Below are 24,511 nucleotides of genomic sequence, written 5' to 3'. Positions count from 1 at the left end.
AGAGTAGTGGGGTTGTCACTACTTGTCACTACCACATTAGAAAGCACTATGGAATTCTGTCAGTATCACACATTTGCACTTGTATCTTGTAATTTTAATTGGTGCGACTATTTTTTGTTTTGTTTTGGTATTAAAAGATCCCATAATATTAGTAATTAAAAATAGACACTTATTAAAAAGCTCAAAGCAGTAGCTTTGCTTTGAAACAGTTTTTCACAAGCCGTGGTGGTAGAAAAGTTAAAATGTTTAACAAGAGGTCAGTTGGGGATGGTTGTCTCACTGGTCTTAGGGTTGGTTCTCACAGGTATGACAAATCTTTTTGTTTGTTGGTTGGCAGAATGGTTTGTGTTAAGTCATGCACAAATAGCCAGCCCAATTTGTTGTCTGAAAAAAATAATCTCACAAATATTGTACCAGTCCAGGGGTGTACATTTGTCATAATTGACCTGGGTAAGTTACAGGGTTGCTAGATCTTTAGAACTTTAAAATACATCTCTTTCCTTACATGTATAACTGAGCATCCATCCAGACTTTCATTCTTCTTCTGACATGTTTACACTGACTTGTTTACTATTGCGTAGATTACCTGTGGTAAAAATCCTGCACAAAAAGATTTTAAAAAGATTCTGGCTGTTTTAATGATATCAGTGATACAAAACTTCAGAATACACTCATGAATGTGGAATCTGTTCTCATTTGTTTTTGTGGCTTTAATAAAGGTTACATTGTCAAAACACTGCAAATTCCTAATTTTAACTGCTCATATGTAGAATAAGTCACAATAATTATCACTGCTTCAAATTCACAGTTTAAATACACAGAACACTAGGTGGTGTTCAAACTTATTGATGGCTCTATCTGAAAGGCAGAAAACCCCCTCACAACATTACACATTCTTTTTTTTAATCACAATTTTTATTGAAACCCAATTAATAACTATAGGTACAACCAAACCTGCTATGGGGTTGGTTGTCACAAAGTGTCAGTGCTGGTGATGGTTAATTACGTTTTGTTGCAATTAATTGCAAAAATGAGAAGGACACACATTTTGATTGAACAAAGGAATGGTTACTGAAGGAGTACTGAAAGAGCAGTTTGTGCAAGAGAAAAGCATGTGACAACCAACCCTGGTCTACCAGGGTCTACCTTATTCCTTCAGTTTTTGGTCAAATACAGTACAGTACAGTACAAAAGCCTTGACCCACCCCTCATTTCTTTATACTTTGCTTGGAAAATGTTTGCTTTCATGCATCCATATAACTCTTTGCCACTGATTTTCAGTTCAGGTCTTGCATAATTTGACATCCCTCAGCATTTTCTCCCCATTTCCCTTCTCAATGATTCCTTGATGACACCCTTCCACTAAGATCATTTGCGATCAGGCTTCAGTAGATGTATTAACTGCAGGGATTTTTTTTCTTTTTGTTAAAGGTAATCTTTATCTGGTAGTTTTCTCAGCCTGGCACTTCTTCTGTCCTCCACTTATCCAGTTTACTCAAATTCTTTTTAGGGACACATTGCACACAGGACCAAGATAACCAAAATTTTCAGCACTTTGGGAATCACCTTGTTAAATGTTAAAAGAAAATTTTATGCCAATTAAACTTCTATATTTTGCATTTTTCATAGTCATGTAAAGATACAATTAAAAATCCTTTGCTAAGGTTTTTGTTGTTTGAATGATTGAGAGGTCAGTGTCAAATGGTTTAACTGACAAAAACAGATTCCTCAGTTAAACAGATAGGAATGAAAATGAGTGGTAACGTCCAGAGAAACACTTTGAAAAGTCTCCAAAAAGCCCGGAGAGCTACTGCTCAAGACCAATTTGTAAAAATTACAAGAAAATCTGCTGGAAATAGGTGGTGGCTCAAATGTTTTGCTCAGTGTATGAAGACTCAAACAACAGATAAACAATCATTACTGTTTAGGATGTGTGCAAGCTTTTTATTTGTTGGGTCTGAACAGTGCCGATCTTTGTTAAAATCAGCAACAAATGCAAACATAAAAAAACAAACAAACAAAAAACCAGACAGGTGCAACATCAGACTGTGCAAATGTGTGCCTTAAGGCATGGCACTCTACAGTACAGGAAACAAGCATCAACAGTCATATTGCACTGGTGAGGGAGAAAACAAGGTGAAAACCCCAATTTGATTAGTCAGCACTGGCCGTTCTGGACGCAAAGATCAAACCCATTTTGTGTACAAGTGCAATGCTTTACAAAAGTTGCTGGCTCCTCAAATATTCTGGCTAATATAACAACAAAAGTAGGCAAAAAGTAAACAGAACATCCCTTCCTAAATATGTGCCGAGTGAATGTATTGCTCCAACAGTAAAAATAATGTGTACAGCACAACAAATGTTCATATAAAAATAGTCATTACATTCATTCCATCTCTAAAGAATTTGATCAATCCAAATTTACGAACAAGTGCACCCAGCTCTAGAAAAAAAAAAGCCTTCACAGGTTCAAAGTGAGAACAAAATCATGCAACAACTCAAATTTCTTAAATTATGTATTTAAATACGTTCACTCTACTGATATTTAAAACCCTTTAAACTGAATCAAATCCACTTGATGAAGGAAATCGATTGAGATAGGACGGTCTCATCACATTTGTGTACAACATATAATGCTAGTCTTAAAAATGGTCCGGAGAGCCACTGATTGTTTGCAACAGTTAAAGCTGCAGCAGCTGTACCAAACAACATCAAATCACAGTTACACACCATATAACGAGCAGGAAAGTAAAAGCTTTAGCCTCTGTGTTTCAGTTCAGGACAGTCTTGTTCATGCGTGACAATACACGTCTTAATCACTTTCACCACTCCACTTGATCTCACGCGCAATCTGGTTTAATGGTGAAATGTAGTGCAAAGGATGAAAAGCAATCCGATGGCTCATATGCACTTTGCACCATGCATGTGTCGTTTAAATGGTGTGGCATCATTTCTTTCATTAATTTATATAAAACCGCTCACTCAGGTCTCAACTAGCTGCTACTCCCAATAATTTCTAACCTTTAAAAATTACTGTTTTCATCACCGACCTCGAGTGTGTTGGATAATAATTAATGAGCACACCTAACATTTCTTTACCCTGCTGTGCATAATGCAGGCTGCAGACTGATGCCACTAAGGGTAAAGGTACTGAACACACATTTTCAACACTATGTACACCGTGACTGGACGTTATGTGAGGATGTGGCAGAGTGACTGATATGCAAGATGGTGACCAGTTTAGTATTCTTGTGAGCAAAACAAATTAGTATCAGAGGATCCCTTTCAGAATCTTTTGCCTATCTACTTTTATCTGATCAGCAGCCTTCTTACTCCCTCTTTAGGCATCATACAGAGTAAGTCTTACTATCTTGGCATTATATGTTTGTAAAATTGGACGGATGCACTAAGGCATATTGGACATAGTAAGGGCAGAGGCATCTGCACTACGGGGGTCCTTCACTCCAATGATGAGGTCATTAGTTCTCCGTGTGCCCTCCACCAATGACAAAATATCTCTTTTCTGAACTTTGTGACCTTTAGCTTCCAGCCCCTCCACATCCTCTTCTAAAAACTTGGCTGCAAGAGAGAAAGAGAAAGTGTGAGACAGAAGACGGTACTAACATAATGTTGAGCTAATAAACACAGTAGCTGTGGGATCACAATTAGGTTAAACTCTAATTCTACAAGGACCTAGTATATCATGTTTGTAACCAAGCATGTGTTTTTTGGCTTTTGACTTATGAATGGATTCAAGGGCAAGATTAAGACAAGTGAGAAGTTAGCAGAGGCTCTGATTGAGCCAATGATCATCACTCTGCTGCTCATATACCAGTCAATAAGCTCTGGTATGTGAGAGATGGACTATTGCCCCTGATCCATGGGCGACCGTGGCTCAGGGGGTTGGGAACCGTATCTGTAACCGGAAGGTCGCCGGTTCGATCCCTGGGCTCTCTGTCCTGGTCGTTGTGTCCTTGGGCAAGACACTTTACCCTACCACCTACTGGTGTTGGCCAGGAGGCTGGCACAATATGGCAGCCTCACTTCTGTCAGTCTGCCCCAGGGCAGCTGTGGCTACAACCGTAGCTGCCTCCACCAGTGTGTGAATGAATAGTGGCATTGTAAAGCCCTTTGGGTGCCTTGAAAAGTGCTATATAAATCCAATCCATTATTAATTCAACCAAGATGATAATTCGTGATTCTACATTAGGATCCCTTTGAATTAATACCAATAGATTCAGGCTACCTAGATTAGCTGGTCACATTTTTCTTTTGTTCTTTAGTGAACTGATTGGAGCCAAATGCTGTAGATTGGTTAGATCTATCTAGAAGCTTTCAGTTAGTAGTTTGTCCCTCTTGCTATAAAAATGGAGCCAGAGGACAAGAATTAAAGTGTATAAACCAGATAATTTTTTTTGTAACACAGTATTCATCCTCACAATTTTCCCAGGCAATAATAGATATCAAACTGCCAAGCTTCATTCTTTTTTAAGAGCCCGTGCACCAAGTTGCTAGATTACGTGGACATGTTAACTGTGGGTTCATTATTAGCCAGATCAATGGCTGGCTTCAGTTAGCAGCCATCAGAAGGTGTGTACACTTTGGTCATAACAGTTACCAACAATACTTAGTTAAGCTGTGACATTTAAATGAGGCTTAATTCTTACTAAGTGGCCCAAAGTGTGGCAAGAAAATATCATCCCCATCATTACACCACCAGCAACAGCCTGAACTGTTGAGGAAAGTCAGGCTGGATCCATGTCTTCATGTTGCCAAAGTATGAATCTAAATGCTGCAGCGCAAATCAAGGCAGTGGCGGAGTTTGAAATATTACTCTTACTGGGTCACAAAATAAACTTTTAAGATATTTTCATGCGAGAATGGTGCTGTGTAAACTTCAAATACCTGCTCGATTTATCAAGGCATCACATATTTGCACAAGTGCTCTCAAAATATAAGTTTATTTTTTTGCATCCAAGTCTGTGATTGGCTGGTTTTGTGGCACAAATATAGCGGAAAGAATTGAGCGCGCACAGGCAGAAATGTTGAGAGCGCGAGCAACACAATGTGAGCAAGCGCAAATGCAAAAACTGAGCGAGAGGGGCTGCTATTGTGTGTGTGTGGATAATAGCAAACACAGAAATACATTTTTTGCAAGCAGCAATGAATTTTGTTCACTCAAATTCAGCTTTTCTTCACTCAAAATAAATTTCTCCTCAAAATGCAACACTTGCACCTGCAAACTTTTTTTTACGTGCGCTCAAATTTTTTTTGCGTGCGCTCAGAAGAGTGGAACAAAAATAACGCCATAGAGGTGCAAGGGTACTACAGGACTCTCTGCATGGTGTATACTGCATGTCATAGCAGTAATGGTGAGCCAACACTGTTATGCTTGGATCAAACCTGATAAAAGAGGTTATCAGTAAGAAAAACTCACAGTCCACTAGGAGGGTGTTGGGCTGCAGCTGTGGGTGGAGTCTTCCATATGCTAAACTGTCACTCATGTTTTTACGTGAAGACAAAACATTCATCAGCACCTACGAAGGATCAGAATAACATCAAAGTAAACTTCTGTCAACGTGTATTTCCACATTTATAAGAATAACTATGAATGTTACAAATTCCTCCAGAAATCAAGCAACCTGTGTTATGCCGCTGAGAGCCTTCTCTCCATTGGATGATCCAACGGCCACATATGTGCCACATAACCCCACGGCTGGCCTCACTGCTGTGGGCATCAAGAAGGACATGGGTCTTTTCCCAGGGTGGAGGTTGTTATGCTACAGCCAACCAAAAGAAAACAAAATCCATAAGAAATGCTGCAAATGTGTTAAGAACAAATCCGTTAACACTGAAAGAAAAAAGTCGTAGTTACTGGGTTGGGTGATGAGCTCTGTGTTTTATTAGTCCATGAGAAGTCCAGAATCTGGCTATTCAAAAGGATTCCTGAAGGAGTCACAATCCCACTGCCAAAGGGCTTGTTTAGCGAGCTAAAACAAGCAGAAGTGAGGAAAAAAAGTCTTAACTTGTATTATTCATGAATTTTAATCAACGCTTAAACATCTTTGGGATTGTTTAAATCCCCTACAGTCCTTTTAAAGGGTTGCATACCTCATTACAGACACAATGAGGTCGTCTGGGCCCATGACCATGACCTGGGCCGCTGCTGCACCATCCTCCAAGGTAAAGGTTGTTGTGTAATGCTGGACAGGGAATGCCTGAGAGTCACTGATCATCTCGCGAAGTTGGGAAGCCTGGGATTTACTTGAAGGTTGCAAAAGAAAGGGCAGGGTTCAAATAAAATATCTTACTTAATTAGGCTGTATTTATAAAATATAAAAGGCAGTGGGAGCTGATATCTACCTCAGCATCTTATCAACAATCTCTGGAACGGTGGAGTCATACATGGGATCTCCCAGCTTACTAGCCAGGCCCAGAGATATTTTCACAGCCTGGAAGATTAACGCATAATTAACATATTTTTTTAATCCTGTCAATTAATTTACTTTACACACATTTAATAGGCTTTGTAAATTGTGCTAAACTGTTTTGCATTACCTCTGCAATCCAGTGGTAGGTAGTGGTCCTCGGCATCTGGCTGGTGATGTTGTACCCTTCAAGGATGTTGAGTGCAGTGATCAAAGCAACGCCTGCATGTGGGGCTGGGGCTGCCATCACGTGGTGTCCTTCAGAAACACCAACAGATCATTAGACAGAATAGGTATAAATCCTTAATGTGTTCGCCAAGGGCACCAACTCTCATTTCTGCCATGGACTTCTTCACTCTATACACCTGATCTGATCAAAAAACAGGCCAAAGTCTGGTCAGGGGCTGGATTTTATCTAGCTGCAAAACAGAGCCTGAAGCCCGGAGGCGGTGCAGTTCATTTACAGATCGGTTAAATAACAATATGCTGAAAGGCTGTTACGGATTTCGGTCTGATGATACCAAAAACATGTTGCCCAACCCAGCTTTAACCCTTTAACCATGTCAACTTGAAATGTAACTGGCTGTTACTAAATAAATACTGGAAGGACAAGCTGTGTTCACAGAACTGCTTCAGATCAGTGCTGTGTTCTTGAAAATAGCTGAACTGGTATTTACCCTGATAGGTGATTTCTGCTGGCTTCTGTATGATTGAGCTGTAGTTTCGAATGTCATCCTCTGTGAGCACTCCGCCTCTCGCTTTCACCTATTAAAAAATGAAAGGATAAACTGAAATTTAGAGGCGAGTATTCTTTATCCTGTGTGTTACTGTTACTAACTGGACATTTTAAGAGTCAGGAACATTTCATTTACCTTACTCTTATGCTTATTTAGTAGGGCTGTGCAATATGAAGAAATATATTGGATGACGAAATGAAAACATCTATCTTTTGAAATTATAGGCTATCGTTGTTTCATGTTGTCGCAAAATACACTGTTAATACCAGCATAGCCCGTGAAGATGAGGCAGAACCAGATAGCTCCAAACAGAGAGATCAGTCAAAACAAATCGAGGACATTATTCCTAAACAAGAGGCTACCTCTGTAGCATGGACATGGTTTGGTTATGAAAAGTCTGACACGGACCAGAAAACTATGCAAATTATGCCACAAACCGGTCCCAACATGGACTCAAACGCGACAAACCTCGTCAACCACCTATGCAAGAATCACATGAAAGAGAATGGAGAGAGTTTACGGATAAGAAACAAAAAAGAGGCATCAGGTGCTCAAAATAAACCCTAGACTCAAACGTTAGAACAGGCTTTCCTCTGCAGCACGCCATGTAATAAATACTCACAAAGAAAATGGTAGCTGTTACAACTTATGTCTAAAAATATATCACTTCATGCATCGGTCAAAACACTCGACTCCAGGTACATGACGCCCAGCTGAAAACACTTCACATAAGTCGATTTGCCAGAGATTCACAGAATTTACAGAAAATGCACTATTTTTTATATTTATATATATATATATATATATATCGTTATTGGGATGAGAAATATCTTATATTTGGTAATATCGCACAGCCCTATTATTTAGAATCTCAGGATTAATTTAAGATTGTGTAATTTAAGATTTTGTTTACAGAAAAAAGTAAAAAAAACAAACAAACATTTGAAGACTGAAAATATCAGGTCTGGTATAACCTGCTGTGATGCCTGCTACCCCACATGTTACAAAAACAAACAAAAAAAAAACCCCAACAACTTATGCTTAATTAAAGAACTCATATTCAAATTTCATTGCAATGAATTATTTTATTAAGCTAGTGCTGCTTGGAATATCATTAAATCTACACCAGTCACTGTCACAATAATTGCGTGTAATGATTTTCTGTTGTGAGATCTGTAATTTTTAGCCCAGTCTCAGAGCAAAATGTGAAACAATCACAAAAAAGCAATTTCTGTCATCATCCATCTTTGTTGACCTGAATCATCACTTATATTGTCCAGACAAAGTGGGGATGGGTCACCTTGGCAACCAAGAAATCTGCGCTGTGAAAGAAGTAGCAACTGTTGCATCTTATTTTTGTTAAACCTAATCTACTAGTTTTTAATCCCCAGCTCTAAACAAGTTCTTTAAAATGTCTAATCCAGTTCATGTTGATTTTGTGTAGATTTACACACACCAAAAAGTACTCTTTTACACAATGTTCATTATTTTACTGAAATGTAATGCAGTATTTTACTCACACAGTTACTCACCGGAGAAAGTAATTTGTTACACTACTTGTTGCATTGCTTTCTAGTTATTATTAATGAGGACACACCTATTACTACCTACCAGATGCTTGCAAAGAGCAAATGCTGTGGTTTGCATTTTGCTCTTCTCAGAAAAAAACGTGCAGTAAAGATAAAAGTCGTCTCAACATCTCCACTCCTCAAAGAGTGGAGACCGCTCCATCATTTCCCTTCTGACAAACTGAAATCAGCTGATTGCAGCGCAAGTGTACAGGAAGAAAAAGGCATATATTTTTTGTAATTACTTACAGTTATTAGCGCAGCGATACCTGTAAGTAATTACTGGACTAACTGTACAAATAACTGTAATGTTATTACTGAACCTAGACCTTTACTGAAAACTGTTACACCCAACAGTGATGGACACGTTTCAGGACATATGAGACAAGACTAATGAAAAATTATGTTCAGGGGCCTAAAAGTAATAGAAATTATTGCCCAGGAACAGGAAGAAGTAGATTAGAGGTCATGGCTATCTCATGAACTGCTATGAATATTGAATACTGCACTAAATATTTTTGTATTTATGTAAGCTTTTTCTTATATGTTTTAATTTTGTAGACATGAAAGTACTTCCAAAAAGAAGCAATACTTCTAGTTTATAAAATGTGTTTATTTTAATCTGAAGATAGGTAGTCGAGAGTCACAGTGAAGTTGAATTTCTCTGAAGCGTTATTTCCCCGAGTCGTACAGGGAACAAGAGGGCAAGTATAACAGTGACTTAGCATAGGAGAGGGAAAACGACTCGCCACTGAGACTATGCAGGATTCATGACCACTTACATAATCACATCTGTAGCTTGGTGAAAAAAATGTTTATCCTTACTGCAGATGCCATTTTCTGAGCCACATTTCCACTATAGAACTCTGATATCCCTTTAACAGCGACAGCATCGAGAACAGCTGCTAAATCGAGGCGTCTGGTGAACTGTCCGGTGAGGGGAACCTGGTCTTTGGGTAGGAATAAATCCCGAAATGCAGCCGACATGTTTTGGCTCTTAACATTTGCTAAAGCTTCAGCTGTGGAGAGAACAAAAGGGAGGCAGATGAGATAAAAAACAAACACCCCCACTGATTTCACACCAAGCAATTTGTTCTATATATTACCCTATACTTACCAAAGTCATGAGTAACGTTAAATCCATTTCTGGCTACATCTGCTGCCATGGCAACGACATCTTTCCAGGGGATCCTGTTGAAATCAAAGGTCATACAAGTCTGCCTTCTTTTACAAATATGATATGTTTCATACAGACACTCCTCATTTTCAAAGAGTATATTTTGCCAAATTGAGAAGCCACATTTTCTCCCTAAACGGATCAAACAGGTTAGCTCTTAACAGCCGAGGCCTCTGGATCAGGATAATTACACAGCATTAGAGTAACTGCGGCTTAACAATCTGACAAAAATAAGCTACTGGCTTTTCTTTAAACACAGCTGGTGTACATTCACAATGAGTCACTGCTTAACTTCTGAACAATGAGAGAAGCACAGTCATTGTCAACAGCTCAAAATATCAGCTTTTGCTATTCTTGCCTTAAAAGAACAATGAAAGAAAATGATTTGTTTCATTGAGGAGTGTCACAAACAAAGTGAATTAAACAATAACCAAGAAGAAAGGAATGCAGATAATCCAGAAAGCCGCAACTATTTATGGCATAAGAAGAAAGGACTGCATGATATGCTGTTTACCTGCCATAGAGCTGGTGTGCCTGATGCAGCCCACTGAGCATGCCAGGAACTCCTACCAGCAAGCCATTCTGAAATGCCAATGCAAAGTAAACAGTGCATAAATAATCAAAAGAGTGACAAGGCTGACTTCAGCTCTCTGAGCAACCCCATATAGGTATAATAAAGAGTCCTCCAGAGTAATTCCTTACATTATCTTGAAGGTCTGTCAGCAGCATCTTCTCGTCGATTGCCGATGGTGCTGTCTCTCTGAAGTCAATGACCCTTGTCTCATTCTTACGGATGTCGTGCACCAACATAACGCCTCCACTGATCATCAAAAGAGCAAAAAGTGGTCTTCAAATTCACACTTAATGGTGGTTCTGCTTAGCAGAGATTGATCTGTTCCTATAACTCACCCTCCAATACCAGACGTGTGAGGGTGCACAATTCCCAAACAGAGAGCAGCGGTGATGGCGGCGTCAACACTGGAGCCCTGCTTTTCAAGAACGTCAAAGCCCAGAGATGTACACTGGGCCACATCTGTCACCACTGCTCCTTGGTTAAAGACCTTGCAGTAGACAAAGCAGAAAGGGAGAGAGGCAGTTAAAAAACATTCAGAATGACAGAGGCTTGCATGTAAGGAGGCTAAGAAGCATGTGGAGTCACCCATAATCCTATAATAACCCATACTTATTTGAGTGAAGCAACAGCATTGCAACACGACTACAGAAAAATGACATGCAACCCTACCTGTGGGTCTCCAAAGTAGATCTGCATGATGAGAGCCACAGTGACTCCTGTAGCAAAGGTGAGACAGGCCGTGATGATGACTGTCAAGCCATCTCGCTGGCAGGCACATTCTTCTGTAAAAGGGTCTCTGTTGGTCTCCTGCAGCGACACAGCATCATGGCTAGCTAGGTCTGAAGCCGAGGAGGGGAGGCGCTGGAGGCGAGCCGACTTCAGAAACAGATCTGGGTCTGAGACACAGCACCACCATACCAAATGCTATTAGTCAGCAAATCACAAAAAAAGCTCCCTTGTAACCATGACTGTGTGTGAGATAAACGATTTTCTTTGATAACTTCTGTCTGACCTGTATCTTGCTCACTCAGGACGTTGTCATCATCCTTGCGGGATTTCAGGGTATTTTCCCCAGACACGTCATCTTCTGGCAACCTGGGGAAGCTGGTGATGCTCATGTAGTCCACTGGAGAGTAAGCGCTCCCCAAGGTTGTCTCTGGATTGGCATCTTTATCCACCACGCTTCCACTCGGGTATCCGGCCACGATTTCTGGAGCAGCGTTGTGCATGACTTCTACGTACTGTATCTTTATCTTTGAGGACCTAATGCAGGATATCCATATTCACTGTCCCACTTGTTCCTTGTCTGGGATAGTAAGCCACACACATGCTACTATTATCCACACTAAAACACAAATAAATCACTAAAATATACCTTTATGGACCGCTAGTGTTGCTGTGGCGCTGGAGAATGAGCTCATCTGCTTTATCTTTAATGTCCCAATAAATCGCAGTTTTCTTACCGTGATCTGCAAATCTCTAGTGTGACATTGGCACCCTTACAAAAAGATCACAGCAGCCTCATTTGTCCTCCTTAGGGGAATGTTATTAATAGGCCAAGACGCGGATGTGTAGCTCCAGTGATGGTGCATTTTCTACAACCTGCAAAGACGAGAAACCACGCAGAATAACTAGTTTTTGAGGATGAATTTCCTTAAAGACGCACATGTTCATAACCATGCTTATTATGTATCTAAACCCTCGCGAAATATGGCTTAATCTAAATATTTTCATGCTTGCCTATAACACACACAGACACATAAACTATTACTATTGCAGAATAACAGCGTTATTGCCGGTTAAACACGGACCTTCCTCCCTCCGCGGCGCCTCCACCACCGCGATGCCACAAGCTAGCACATCTCCTTTTTTAAATTCAGCTACAAAGCGCTCGGAGCTCGGCTAACGTCACTTACCGTCGTTGTAAGGTACCTCCAGTCAAATAATACCAGTGATACTAAAATAAAAAGTCGTTCCCGACTGGGTTGTTTTGGATTTTTAAAAGCAGCAGGTGAGCTGAGGTGAACGCAGCTCCGTCACCACCGCGCAGCTCTGGGAAGCTAGCTTCGTGTTACAGCCCACACCAAAGCCCCACAGCTCAGGATAACCGGCTGGACTTGTTCGGGATAAGGGTGTTTTAAATATACATGTGAGTGCGAACTAATAACCGAGGGAAGCTAATAATTTAAATAAATTATACTGTAAATAAACATTATTAAACAATTATTAAATTATTCACCGACAGTCCCCCTACCAATATTAAACTTACTTATATAGCGTTGGGGCCTCGAACAGCCTCACAGCTGAAGACCATTAATCCAGTTCTGTTTTCACAAGGGTCGACCATAGCACACCGTCCACCTCCACCCTGTGTGTTTGTGAGCTGGACAAACAGGTCACAGCAGGTGCACAAAAACCTGTTCTACTCACAAAACTTCGGTCCCTCCCATAAAGCCTTATTCTATTCTTGTTCCTCCGTCTGTGAAATAGGAGGCAAGAGACATGAAATTACTTCAGTGATAGAGTTGCAATAGTGGCCTGCTTATGTCATCTCTTAATGGGAAATTCCTCTGTTTATTTCTTTCAAAGCAAAGCGTCTGGGGTTAGATTAACTGTGATGCATGGGGGGAATCTTATGCTTCATATTAAACAACAACAATAAGCCTTATTAAAAGAAAGGTAGTCCAATTAAGGGCTAAAATAATCCATATTTAATACATATGTTAAAACAAGGACACTAAGGATATGAATCAGTGTTGAAATTGTGTAAAAAAAACATTTATAACGCAGTTTATGGATGAGGTATGTGTTATATGTTTATACTTTTGTACTGTGCATTACAAAATTGATATTTACATATAAAGATATATTTTAAAAAGCAGTACTTTTGCATAAGTGTTGTTAAATAGTTATAGATCAATGTGTAAAGATCTATGTATCAACATAGCATGAATCAGTGTGTTAAATGGGCATATTTAAAAGTGGTACTGTTATTAACTGAAACCAGTATAGAAGATGAGCTAGACAGGGGTATGAATGAAAAAGGATTTGCTTCCTCCTGCTTCTTTTGAACTGGAAATGGTCAACATTTTCTTTTTCATGTGAATATGATGCTTTCAGTTATTATTTTATATGTATGAACATTTGTTACTTATATGTTTGAAATAAAGTTTTGGTTGACTGATTGAAGAACCAAAGTTTTACTGTGGTAGATCAGTAGGAATATACCAAATCCAATAGTGGTAGAGGCAAAGGGGTAAAGAACTTACCTTGAAAAATCTGACAGATTTCAGAAACAAGGTGCAGAGGAAAACAAACAAAACCAAATAAATTACATTCACCAAGCATGTAAGCTGCACGCCAGGAGATTATGGAGGTCAGGTCGCTACTTCAGTTTATTCCTCTTAGTCTGTGGTGTAAGTCTGTGTGCTTTTGCGTCATTTCCTGATGATAAATGAATCCAATGACCACAAATGAAATGGGATTTTGTGTAGCTGCTACTCTGGGACTACCATTGCTTATAAAGTGTTGCCTTGAAACCTGATTTTTAAAAAAGAAAAAAACAGTGTCAAATGCAAAGCACTCATTATACCATCACGCCCCTAGCTTCAGGCTTCACAACAGAGAATCCATATGCATGTACAATCAGTGCACATTCTCTGTGCCCAGCAAACACATACATTTAAAGTCATCCTGACCTAATTTTCCACTAACTGAAGTCCCCTTTCTCGAGTTACATTTTATCTATGTTCACTTGTCTCATTCAGTCTTGTAGTTTCTAGTCTGAAGATCTGGTTCATGCAGCTTCCTGCTGAGATATGTATCTGAACTGTGAAGTGTTGACGTATTGTATATATGATCTAATCTCATACAGTACATCTTCTAACGTTCAGATTAAGATGCTCGGGGCATGCTTTGCAAATTCAAGAATCACTGTGTATTCTCTGTGAATGGAGGAATGATATATTAAAAATTACCACATAGTTTAATTTCTGTTCTCTATATTGAAGCATAATGTCGTGTTTTATTTGCATTATGTGAACCCTGAGCTTTGCATTTTTTTGTTTCCCTATACTTCAAAAACCATTAGTTTGACTTAGACTTTTTTAACTGTCAGTCCCCAGTGTCTAATGAATACATCTTCTGTAGTGATTAATCTTACTTTCTTGCACTCAATGACATTTTTAAAGTTCCTGAAAACTTCTTGCACTGACTAAAGGGCTGGACTGTGGAGAAGTAGTAACTAACTTGATAAGAGTCTTGTTAGCACGATTTAAACAAGAAAAAGTAAACAAAGAAGTGTTTGCAAATGTTATCATGGTGACCTTTATGTCTCTACATTCTAACTTGGATCCTCTTTTGTTGTTAATGATTAAAAATATTTGGAGGAAGCTTTGGGGGGCAGGCTCTAACTTGCCATATCATAGAGCTGAGTAATAGCGGAGAACTGTAAAGTCAACAGATGTATGAGTAAAGGCACACACATTAAGAGAAATGCGCTCCATACATATCATAAACCATTTACCATCATAAACAGTGAATGACCGCGAGAAAGAAACCGGAAGTACTCCTGGCCGCTAGGGGGGAGTAATGGGCCCGATGTTGACTGGCAGCAAACCCCTTAGAGCGTTAAAACATTGCAGGCGCTGTCCTTGTTAGAACATTCAGGGTCATTGGGTTAGGTTTTGAAACAAGAACATTTTAAGGTACGTGAGGCGCTATCCAAATTAAGCTTCATTTAGATTCTTTTGTTCACTTGTATTTTGCACATTGGTTTGCATTTTTACCAGACAGCAGCAGTCTGTGCTGGATCAGGACAAACAGTAGTGGCAGCTTTGAGAAATCCAAATAATAAAAAGTATTTTGGTTTGTTTAAAACAATGAAAAACCCTGCTGTGTGACATAATTATTTTATTTTATTTTTTAAATTCTCGTCAGCCTTTTAAGTTTCCTGCTCAGCTTGGACTAATGTACTCAAAGCTAAGCATAACAGGACTCCACCCAGTTTCAGTCCACAGACAGTACTCTCTTTAACCACACCTGTCTATTTGCTTGTTCCCTTTTTGCAAACAGTTACATCTGCCTACAAAAAAACCTACTTTCATCAGCAGTTAAGACACTTAAAGAACTGCCTATATTCAAATAGGTGTACTAAAAGGTACTTGCTACTTGGTAGCCAGGTCTCAGCAAACTAATGCAAAACAAACACTGTGTTTTTGGTGGGCAGAGAGGAAAACATCATCAATGCCACCAATGAAATTTTCATGTCTAGCTTGCAAATAGAAATTTGATAAAATGTGTATGGTTTTATATTGTTAATAGCAAGCACATGCCAAATATATCCCCTGCTCTCTCTCCAAACAAATACAATGTGTCTCGCTTTGGGGGTCCTTAGGGACTGAGTAAAGCGCTATACAAATGCAGGCCATTTACCATATATAGTTTAATATTCACAATTATTGCGCTTTCAACCAGGTGCTTATGCATTATTTCTAAATGTTAGGCTATAAAATAATAACACTGAGTGTTATAATAATAAGTACTACGGCCTTTTTAAGCTTTCCTATATAAGACCGCATTCCAACACCTCTTTTTGCGGTCCCACATGAAAATAATGACACGAGATTCAGGTGTTAACCTGAGCATTTATTGTTGTTATTGTCGTGGGGGGTATTTTTGGCGGGTACCTGTGTTTTCTGAATGGATGTTGGACAACCCATCCGTTGATTTTTGCATAGGTCTTGCCTGTCAGTGGACAACTGTCCGCTTTGGGTGTGGAAAAAAAAAATCAGTACATCACAAAAACCATGCAGAAATAGTGAAAGGCACAATCACCATAGATATCAGATACATCAAATTTTATATGTCTATATCTTTCATTTTCATGGAGGGGAGGGAGGGTGTACTAACTGAGATGTAACATGGGGGGGAAACCCCAAGTGTTTTGAAGCTGCCGTCATATTAGGGCACGACGTAAAACATGTGAAACTCCCCAGACATTCAACGCTTTCATTTAAAATATTATATTGTCGAACAACTCTTCTAATAACTATATGGGAAAATACAAGCATGTTCTATTGTATTTTTATAGTACATTTCTTTTTTTTTTAAATATATAAACTATATGTCTACTGCCTCATTTTGTCACTATCCACATCCCACATCTGCTATAGGCTCAACACAGTGGGTGCCCACTCCCTCCCCTGCAAGTTTTGAATGACCTTGCCTCCTAAAACCACACATTGCAATAATCACACACAACATACCTAAACATGTTTCCTTTTTACATTTCATTGCTGATAAAGGACAGAAAATAAAAGTAAATGAAATTTGCAGCATCAGAGGTATCTGCGGCGATTTGGCATGCACCCATAATCCACCTGTGATCTCTCATCATTAACCTGCTTTTACTGTTTTCCCCTCAAACAAGATGCTTCCTCTGAGGCACAGTGAGAATAGTAAAAGCCCCTTGGAGAGAGTGTGAAAGCCTAAACAGAGATATCTTGATGTGTATGTGTGCAGGCTCATCACCTCAGATACACCCGCTGCACTTGAGAGACTGACAGGATACATTATAGCCACCCTTAAAGCAGAGACATTTGTAATTTAATAAAATTAAGTAATTTGTAGGATTATTGACAGAAAAAAAGGTTTAGCATGTGACTCAAGAACCACACAGGACATCTATTTTCTCGATGTATCTCAGTCTGTCCTTTTAACACTTCAGTACGGTCATAAGACTGGACCCTCCACAGCATTTACACAGCAGCTGGTGCTGTGTCGAGTGGGCCCTCTGGAGGGCAGTGTTTGCCTATGGCACGTCAACTCTGAGCCTATATCTTTTTTCTTTTTTAAATGGTGCATCTCAACAAGGTGACACTGAAAATGGAGCAATGACACCACTTGTGGCCCTCCTGGTTTAAAAAGCGAGCACAGAGATGCGGCAGAGACTGGATTCTCATCAGTCCCGTTGGACACGAGTCCTGAGAGGCTATGACATCTAGCAAAGCATTATAAATTGTTCTGTAATATTTACAAGAAGAAAAAGATGACAGATATTTGTGTCTTTTTCGTAGGATTCAACGTATCGGGACACCTCACACACAGTCCGGGTCAAAATGAAAAGAAGAAAAAAAATGATCACAAAAGGAAAAAAGAAAACAAAACAAGCACACGGCACACCGCTAAAACTTTTTGACTCACAAAATGTATGACAGTGCAAACGTACATCCATTTCTCAAATAATTTACAAACATCAGTATACACTTCAGCACCATTGTTTACTATTGTTGTTGAATACATATCAGTAAGCTAGATTTTTAAGTGGACACTGTTAGAGCTGCATGTGCTAATATGAAATATGAGAACCATGAAGGAGATATCAGCAATGCGCTGCGCGTCCATGAGGAAGATGATATTTGTTGAAAGTGTTGAATCTGGGATGAAGATGCTTGTGTTAGGCTTTTTTTTAAAAAAACAAAAAAAGTCCCGTGAAGACAGTGCTTTTATCCATAAAAGGGACAGACGTAAAAATGCTCTCTGTGTTGGTGTTCACATGGATAACATAAGATCACAGCACACACTGTGTAAAAGAATGACTGATGTGTGTGCTGGGCACATTGCTTTAGTTTACAGAGGACACAAATAATGATAATCGTGCTGTTTTATGATCTGCGGGGGGAGAAACGATTATAATGTGTTGACTTTAAAAAGCCCAAATGTCTACTTTCTGTTTATCTGGCAGGGAACAGTTTAGATTTTCTCTCCGGTTGGAATCATGCAAACAGAAACAGTCCAATAAAATTACTGTTTACGAAACAAAGTAAGCAGAAAAACACATGACAAAACAAAATAATGAGTTACCACTGATACCGCTCTGCACTTACTATGACCTGCCATACTCTGTAACCCAAAGGCGAGCCTTGGATATTTCCACTGCATTTATAATCCTCACCTTTAATGACTATAGAAGTGCCAACGACAACTATTTGAATATGCAAAAGCAGCAGCTGTACTCTAAAAGCTCTCCAATAAAATGTGATGTTACATTTTAAGGACTCAGGCTGCTCAGAGGGTTACGTTACACTTTCCTGTGAACCTTTCTCGTTAAACCACCTCAGTCTTCATTCAGTTATGTTCCAATTCATCATGTCTTTCTGCTTTACTCTTTAATCTGTTTTGCTCTCGCCATCATCAACTTGCTGTTATCCTTCACAAAGTAAGAAGAGAGAAAATCTCACAACATTTGGTTTCCTCTGATGAAATCGGTTGCTTCATGTTTCCTGGGCTTTGTCGTGTACTTTGCTCATTAGCGCACCAAATTGGAGAGAAACAAATGTCTAGTGAATTTCCTCTCCCCCTCGTCACACACGGTATATCCTTCCACCTCTTCTGAACTATTAAAAAAAAATCATATTTTGATTGAATCCTTTTATCTCTTTAACATAAAGCTTTGAAGACATGATGACTTGTTTTTGGTGTTATAAAGACAAAATCTGTCTTGCATTGTTTCCACCGGAAAAGTCAGAAAACTGTTATTCCAGCCAGAGAAAAATAAACTTCAATTTGAATTTATTGTCTCCAAAATAATTAAATACATTTAACGGAGGTGCATTAGCTGAATTAATCTCTCTAAAATAAAATGCACTGCGGAGGAATGAACTTGGGGAGGCAAGATTGGACAGAAACTTTATAGAAATCAAGTTTTTCTTGCTTTTCAAGCATTATTATTACTACGAATAGCTTCTTTTAAGATTTTAAAGACTTTTTTTGTGGTTTGGATACTGCGTCGGACAATAAGTAGTAAAAAGGTCAACAATATCTACTCAGAGGGTTCGGTTTCATAACACCAGAATGGGAATTGAGCTACCAGGTGAAGTCAGATTATGTCTAAACAACAAAACACTACTGTTATCTTAAGTGCAACGGAAATTAAAAATGCTGTGGTTGACTGCGTTTATTCATGTGTGACTACTAATGCCCTCAGAGTAAACAATGCCCCATGTGCGCTGGGGAGTTTAGTGGCAGAAGTTACGCTTGCTGGGCTGGTGAAGGAAGGTGTTTCTGGTGTGGGCTGCGTGGCGAGGGATCTGCTCCCTGGTGCGGTTTTGGCGTTGGATGCGGTTGCGCCCCAGATGGCGGCGTTCCACTCGGGCTTTGCTACGCTGGACCCTGGCCACTTGGGTGACCTTGGCCAGAGCACCGGCCTGGGCAGCTGCTCCACGGCTCACCCTGGTGGGCATAGTGCCGTGAGTGGCGGGGACCGAAGCTGGTTCAGCCGCTCTGATGGAAAAGAGAGAAAAGATAACATAGTTATGCTGATGCTGGGGAAAAAAGTGGATAAAGGGCAGGTATATTTTTAGCCAATCGCTCTCACCTCACGCTGCCCCCCAGGCTAACCATGCTTTCCTCTGCCACTGCAGACAGGTTGCTGTTGGACACCATGGACAGGTTGCTCGGGGAGACGTACACAGACATGCTGGGGTGCTCTATGAGCAGGTCTTCCATCGGGCTGGCCTCTGCAGTGGCTCCCTCTGCAGTGAAACAGGGGGGAGGGGTGACAAACCAGCTCTCATCCATGCAGCCTCTCTCTGAGCCTGCCCTACTGCTACACCCACTGCCCCCACACTCACTCCCAGAGCCTGGGGACATTGACGGCGTGGAGGAGGGCGTGGACAGTCTGACCCGTCTTGGCAGGGTTACGGGTGTAGTAGCACCCATGTCTGATGGGCTGGGGTTGGGACAGGACACAGGGTCTACTAATGCTACTGCACCTTGTGGCCGGCCTTTATGTGTCCTACGACGCTTGTGAGGGGGGTGGGGGACAGGGGCCGGGCATTCAGTCCTTGTACGTGCGTCTTGATTATTTGATAAGTTATTCTCTGGGAATGATTGTGCGATCAGTGGGATTCCTGACTCATCATCAACCTGCATCATGCAGTCAGACTCTTCTGAGCACATGGCAGCGATGAGATGGTTCAGATGAGAGGGTGGTCAGGGTGGGGGAAGATGTTGCACAAGTTATGCAAATGTGGCAGATTTTTCAAAAAGCCATGCAGGTCAAAGAAGGGATCACATACGCACGCACACACATACCAGTGTGAGGAATGTAAGGGTATTTAAAAAAATTGGAGGAAAGGAAGAGGGGGGGAGGAGGGGTAAGGAAACATAAAAGAGTCACATCATTAGTTGTGTTGACCCTCTAAAGCTGTGATTATGTCATTGACATAATTTCTGCCTTGACTCTGCTGAGAGGTACTTTTATGTTATGTTGTTTGCTTGGCTTCTTCTGAGCAGGCATTAAAGCACATTCTCATACTTTAAAATAGTCTTTGTCATGATCAAGATCATAAACAAAGTGGAAGGAGATGCATGTTCACAGGTAGCTATGTGTTTCCGCCATTTGACGGACAACACAACCTTTGGCATGGCAGCCATATGGATGAGCGGCAGTGTAGCTGAGCCACGCCCTTATCATAATACTTCACCCCATCTCATCATCCCACTGTTGTTATCACTACACTTCATATATTAGTCAGTATCATAAACATGCACAGCAGCACACAAAGCATAATTTGACTATTTCCTCACTTTTGATGTAGCTTTTAAAATTTTTAAATAACCATCCCTTCAACACAAGCCCAGCACAATGCTCTCTCTGACTCACCAGGCAGATTGACAATCATCCATCCCTCCTCGTCGGCCTCAGTCACACATGGGTTGGGTCCCTTCAGCTCAGCTGCCACCTCTTCCACCTCCCCAAACAGCAGGTTGCTAAGACGCTGAAACATTGTCAAGTGTTGACGACTCTGGTGCTTTTGTTGTGGTGCACAAAGAAAAAGCTGTAGCTGCCTTTTTGAATTTCTTGTCGGTTGCTATTTTACGCTGTTCTTTGATTCTTTTTTCCCCCAACTTGAAGCCTCTTGCTGGACCTTGTTTTGACAAACAGGTGTGGACAGGCTTCTGTAGTGCAAATATAAGGTTTCACTTGGTTTGGAGCAAAGGCCTGAGGGAGAGGGAGAGAGGAAAAAGGGGATAATTAGTTGCAATGAAAAGATGAAACATACATTAGATAAAGAGAGTAAGAAACAAAAGAGGTCAGGATTATTTAAAAATGCAATGCAGTCATTGTTTTTAGCCTGAACTCAAACCTTAGTGGCATTAAAAGTGTTGCTCTTTTTTAAAAAATTACTATTATTATTTTGAACATTAACGTGTTAATTAGAAGAGGTGGGAATCTTATAATGAGTTTATAAAACAACAGGGCTTTTTTGAAAAAACAAAAAACAACTTCAACACCACTCACTTTAAACACTTTATATCTTAACACTTCTGAAAGGTCACAGAAAACTGAAAAAAAAAATGTTTTGACCACTTGGGGGCTGCACATCAACACTGTGCCTGTCATTCATTTGGCATCTTACTTCTGGCTGCTGTGTTTTTGGTTGCCATGCACCCCTGAGGGAATATTTGGCCTTAGCAGCTAAACATCTCCTCATATTTCCAAGATAGTTGCTAATTTTGCCTGCCTGTCCAGGTAAATGTGTTAATGAATGCGTTTTTTTTAACAGTTACTGCAGTAATAGTAGATGAAACTAAACAAAAGGACAAATACTTGAAAGATGCTGAAATATTTTTTAGAGCTGAGAACGATCGAATAATAATTACAGGTTTGTTACTACAAGCAATCTCGTGCAGTGATTTCCAAAATGTGGGTCGGGCCCCCCTAGTGGACTGTGAAGGTACTGCGAAGTTACATAAGAAACAGGAGTTAATGAGTTAATCAGCAAGCCAGTGTGTAATAACTACACTGCCCTCCCCTATTAGGTCAAGAAAACCAATCAACTCTCAGTTTCTAGACAGATGGGCAGAGCACAGAAGAAGAAGAAGAAGAAGATTTTGGTATTCATCTAATACCAAGTAAATATAGGGCCAGTATTACTGATACCAGTACCAATACTGATACTTTTAACCTATAAAGGCAGCTTATGTAGGGGAGAGCAGTGTGTCATGGTTTGTGAGTTGAATCAACATTCATTTGCATTTCTGTGCAAATTTGAATGAAGACTTTTCATTGTAATTTATTGTGGTTGTGATTAATTATTAGCTAATAAAACAAAACACACCTTTCAGCTTTTCGTGTATTTAGAAATTATTAATTTTGAAATAATTCATTATTTAACACAATTAAGAAGGCAACATAGTGAAACAAAGTATCTGTCCAGTGTTGGTATCCACCTCTAGAAAAAGGTAGGCAAAACTAAAAAAGGTATATTTACAAAGAGCCACACTCTTACAAAACCAAGTAATGTGTGTGCACACATGTGAAAGATGCAAAGAAAACCAGAAACATTGTGACAGCAGGTGCTGGGGCCAAAGGACGAGGATGTGAACTACACGTGAACACACTGATGTAATGTTAACCTGAAGTTTAGCTTATGTGACAACGCTCTGCATGTTCGAAGGTTGAGTTTTATTTAAACTGAGTATATAGGGCAAAGAGACCCAAGAAATCACAGAGTTCAACACGCTCTGCAACTGTCTGACACAGTTATTTTTGTTTGTGAATTCAAGGTTAGTGTTTATTTACTAAAGGAGAGGTTCGATATCAGGCCATAACCTATTTAAGTAATCATCACATTCAACCACAGTCTCATTTGCCCCAGAAATCTCATTGACTATAATGTAAAGTGTATGAAGCTGAACTTTCTCACTAAATAAATGAGAAGGTTAGTAAAGATAAGGTGAAAGACAAGGATTTATAGAGCAAAGAGTCATGGGAGCAGATATGCATGGATGCATGATGGGTTTCTGTCCTTATTTGGAGAATCACCATGATAACGGAGCAAAAAAGGGAAGACACATCCTAATTGCAGTCATACAGAGCATGCTTGTGGGATTGCTGATGTCAGGTGCTTGAAGTGATACGATAAGATATGAGATAAATCAAGTGAAGCAGTAACTGGTGCAAAAAGAAAAAAAAGCTAAACCTTATAAGCCCTTTCTTTAAATGATGAAAGCTATTTAACTTGTTATATATATAATTAAGTTACTGTCATACACTCATTCTCTTTTAAATTTATTCAGTTAAGTTATTGTCTTGTGTTGTGTTGTCTTATTTGTGTTGTGTTTTGTTGTGCATAGTGCCGAAGCAGGACAGTTTCCAATGTTGTTGTACTATTGTACTAGGTATGACTGTGCAATGACAATAAAGACTTATCTTTCTTATCTCTTATCTCTTAATTAAAAAAAGATCTGGGTTGCATGACCTGTTTTTTAGATCTTGTGAGAAAAAAAACATTCAGTCACTAAACAATGACCATGAAATGTTTTTGAGGAACTGTCTTTCAGCTGATGCGCTGCAGTGCATACCTCAGCACAAAGATTAATGCATTCCTTGACTAATAAAGCATTAAGTCATGGGACTATGACAAGTAAATTCTGATAAACAATGTTTTTCAGGCCTCAGTGCTGCTTTGCATAAGGTGGAGAGGAGATCCGCACAATAAACACCCAACATGGACTTGTAAGAAGCACTTCCCTGACCATTTTGTTAGCTTGCCAACTGAGAGCTACTGATTGGCCTTATAGGTACTGACACTGCCAAAAGGGCCCAAAGAAACAATGATAGCTAATGACCAGATGATGTATGTTTTGTGGAAACCTTGTCAAATCCACCCATTAACACAATGACAAAGATTCATGATGCTGACTGTCTTGTAAAAAAGCAGAAAGATATGCGTTATCTGAAAGTTAAAAGCAATAAAAGTGACTCTCGCTCATTACATTTTCCCTTTCTTTTTCTTTATTATCACTGCTTGTAGCTGAGCACATGTACAGTACAGTAGGAAATAGAGCTGATTGAATATTTCTTGTGAGGTAAATAATATTTTCATAACACATTTTGTTTTTTCTATTTTAGGATACCTTATCTGGCCAGGGACAGCAGGTGACATTTGGCCCTCTAGGGTAACTGTAGCCCATTTATAGTTTATATGATCACTGATGGTCAAAGGTCAAAAGGAACA

The 24,511-nt window shown here is 39.7% G+C and overlaps 2 protein-coding genes across 8 annotated transcripts in view; both read right to left on the bottom strand.

The window, feature by feature from the left end:
* Positions 1–1,921: 1,921 nt before the first annotated feature.
* Positions 1,922–13,021, bottom strand: ggt7 (gamma-glutamyltransferase 7). Of its 5 annotated transcripts, none has more exons than XM_005740411.2 (17): positions 12,401–12,616; positions 11,860–12,086; positions 11,497–11,747; positions 11,154–11,380; positions 10,820–10,971; positions 10,613–10,730; positions 10,425–10,492; positions 9,851–9,924; positions 9,559–9,752; positions 7,106–7,193; positions 6,559–6,686; positions 6,364–6,452; positions 6,112–6,264; positions 5,876–5,990; positions 5,643–5,780; positions 5,438–5,537; positions 1,922–3,579 (listed from the first exon to the last, which is right to left on the bottom strand). In XM_005740411.2, exons 3-17 carry the CDS (start codon positions 11,711–11,713, stop codon positions 3,407–3,409), a joined length of 2,034 nt encoding a protein of 677 aa, XP_005740468.1. In that variant the 5' UTR covers positions 11,714–11,747; positions 11,860–12,086; positions 12,401–12,616; the 3' UTR covers positions 1,922–3,406. The 5 variants fall into 5 exon arrangements, with proteins under 5 accessions (XP_005740468.1, XP_005740469.1, XP_005740470.1 ...); XM_005740412.2 differs by having other exon boundaries at positions 11,497–11,790; positions 11,948–12,086; XM_005740413.2 differs by having other exon boundaries at positions 11,948–12,086.
* A 3,096-nt stretch (positions 13,022–16,117) lies between these two features.
* Positions 16,118–24,511, bottom strand: part of tp53inp2b (tumor protein p53 inducible nuclear protein 2b) — a 9,950-nt gene continuing 1,556 nt past the window's right edge. The window contains exons 2-4 of one of the 3 annotated variants that reach the window (XM_005740405.1): positions 21,151–21,489; positions 19,861–20,434; positions 16,118–19,766 (exon numbers count right to left, since the gene is read on the bottom strand). In XM_005740405.1, the coding sequence (XP_005740462.1) occupies positions 19,502–19,766; positions 19,861–20,434; positions 21,151–21,274 (963 nt within the window). In that variant the 5' untranslated portion in view covers positions 21,275–21,489 and the 3' untranslated portion in view covers positions 16,118–19,501. The remainder of the gene's footprint in view (positions 19,767–19,860; positions 20,435–21,150; positions 21,490–24,511) is intronic. The other 2 variants (XM_005740406.1, XM_005740407.1) reach the window with 2 other exon arrangements.

Source organism: Pundamilia nyererei, unplaced genomic scaffold, assembly GCF_000239375.1.
Source record: "Pundamilia nyererei isolate P.nyererei 1_Seehausen unplaced genomic scaffold, PunNye1.0 scaffold00100, whole genome shotgun sequence".
Classification (NCBI taxonomy): domain Eukaryota; kingdom Metazoa; phylum Chordata; class Actinopteri; order Cichliformes; family Cichlidae; genus Pundamilia; species Pundamilia nyererei.
The sequence above is the reverse complement of the archived record's forward strand: the minus strand, read 5'-3'. Positions and strand labels throughout refer to the sequence as shown.

Coding starts and splice junctions, on each gene's coding strand:
- ggt7 (XM_005740409.1), bottom strand. CDS start 11,713: ATGCACAACGCTGCTCCAGAAATCGTGGCCGGATACCCGAGTGGAAGC. Junction 10,731..10,819: donor CACACGTCTGGTATTGGAGG/GTGAGTTATAGG, acceptor TTTGATGATCAG/TGGAGGCGTTATGTTGGTGC. Junction 6,265..6,363: donor ATTGTTGATAAGATGCTGAG/GTAGATATCAGC, acceptor GCAACCTTCAAG/TAAATCCCAGGCTTCCCAAC.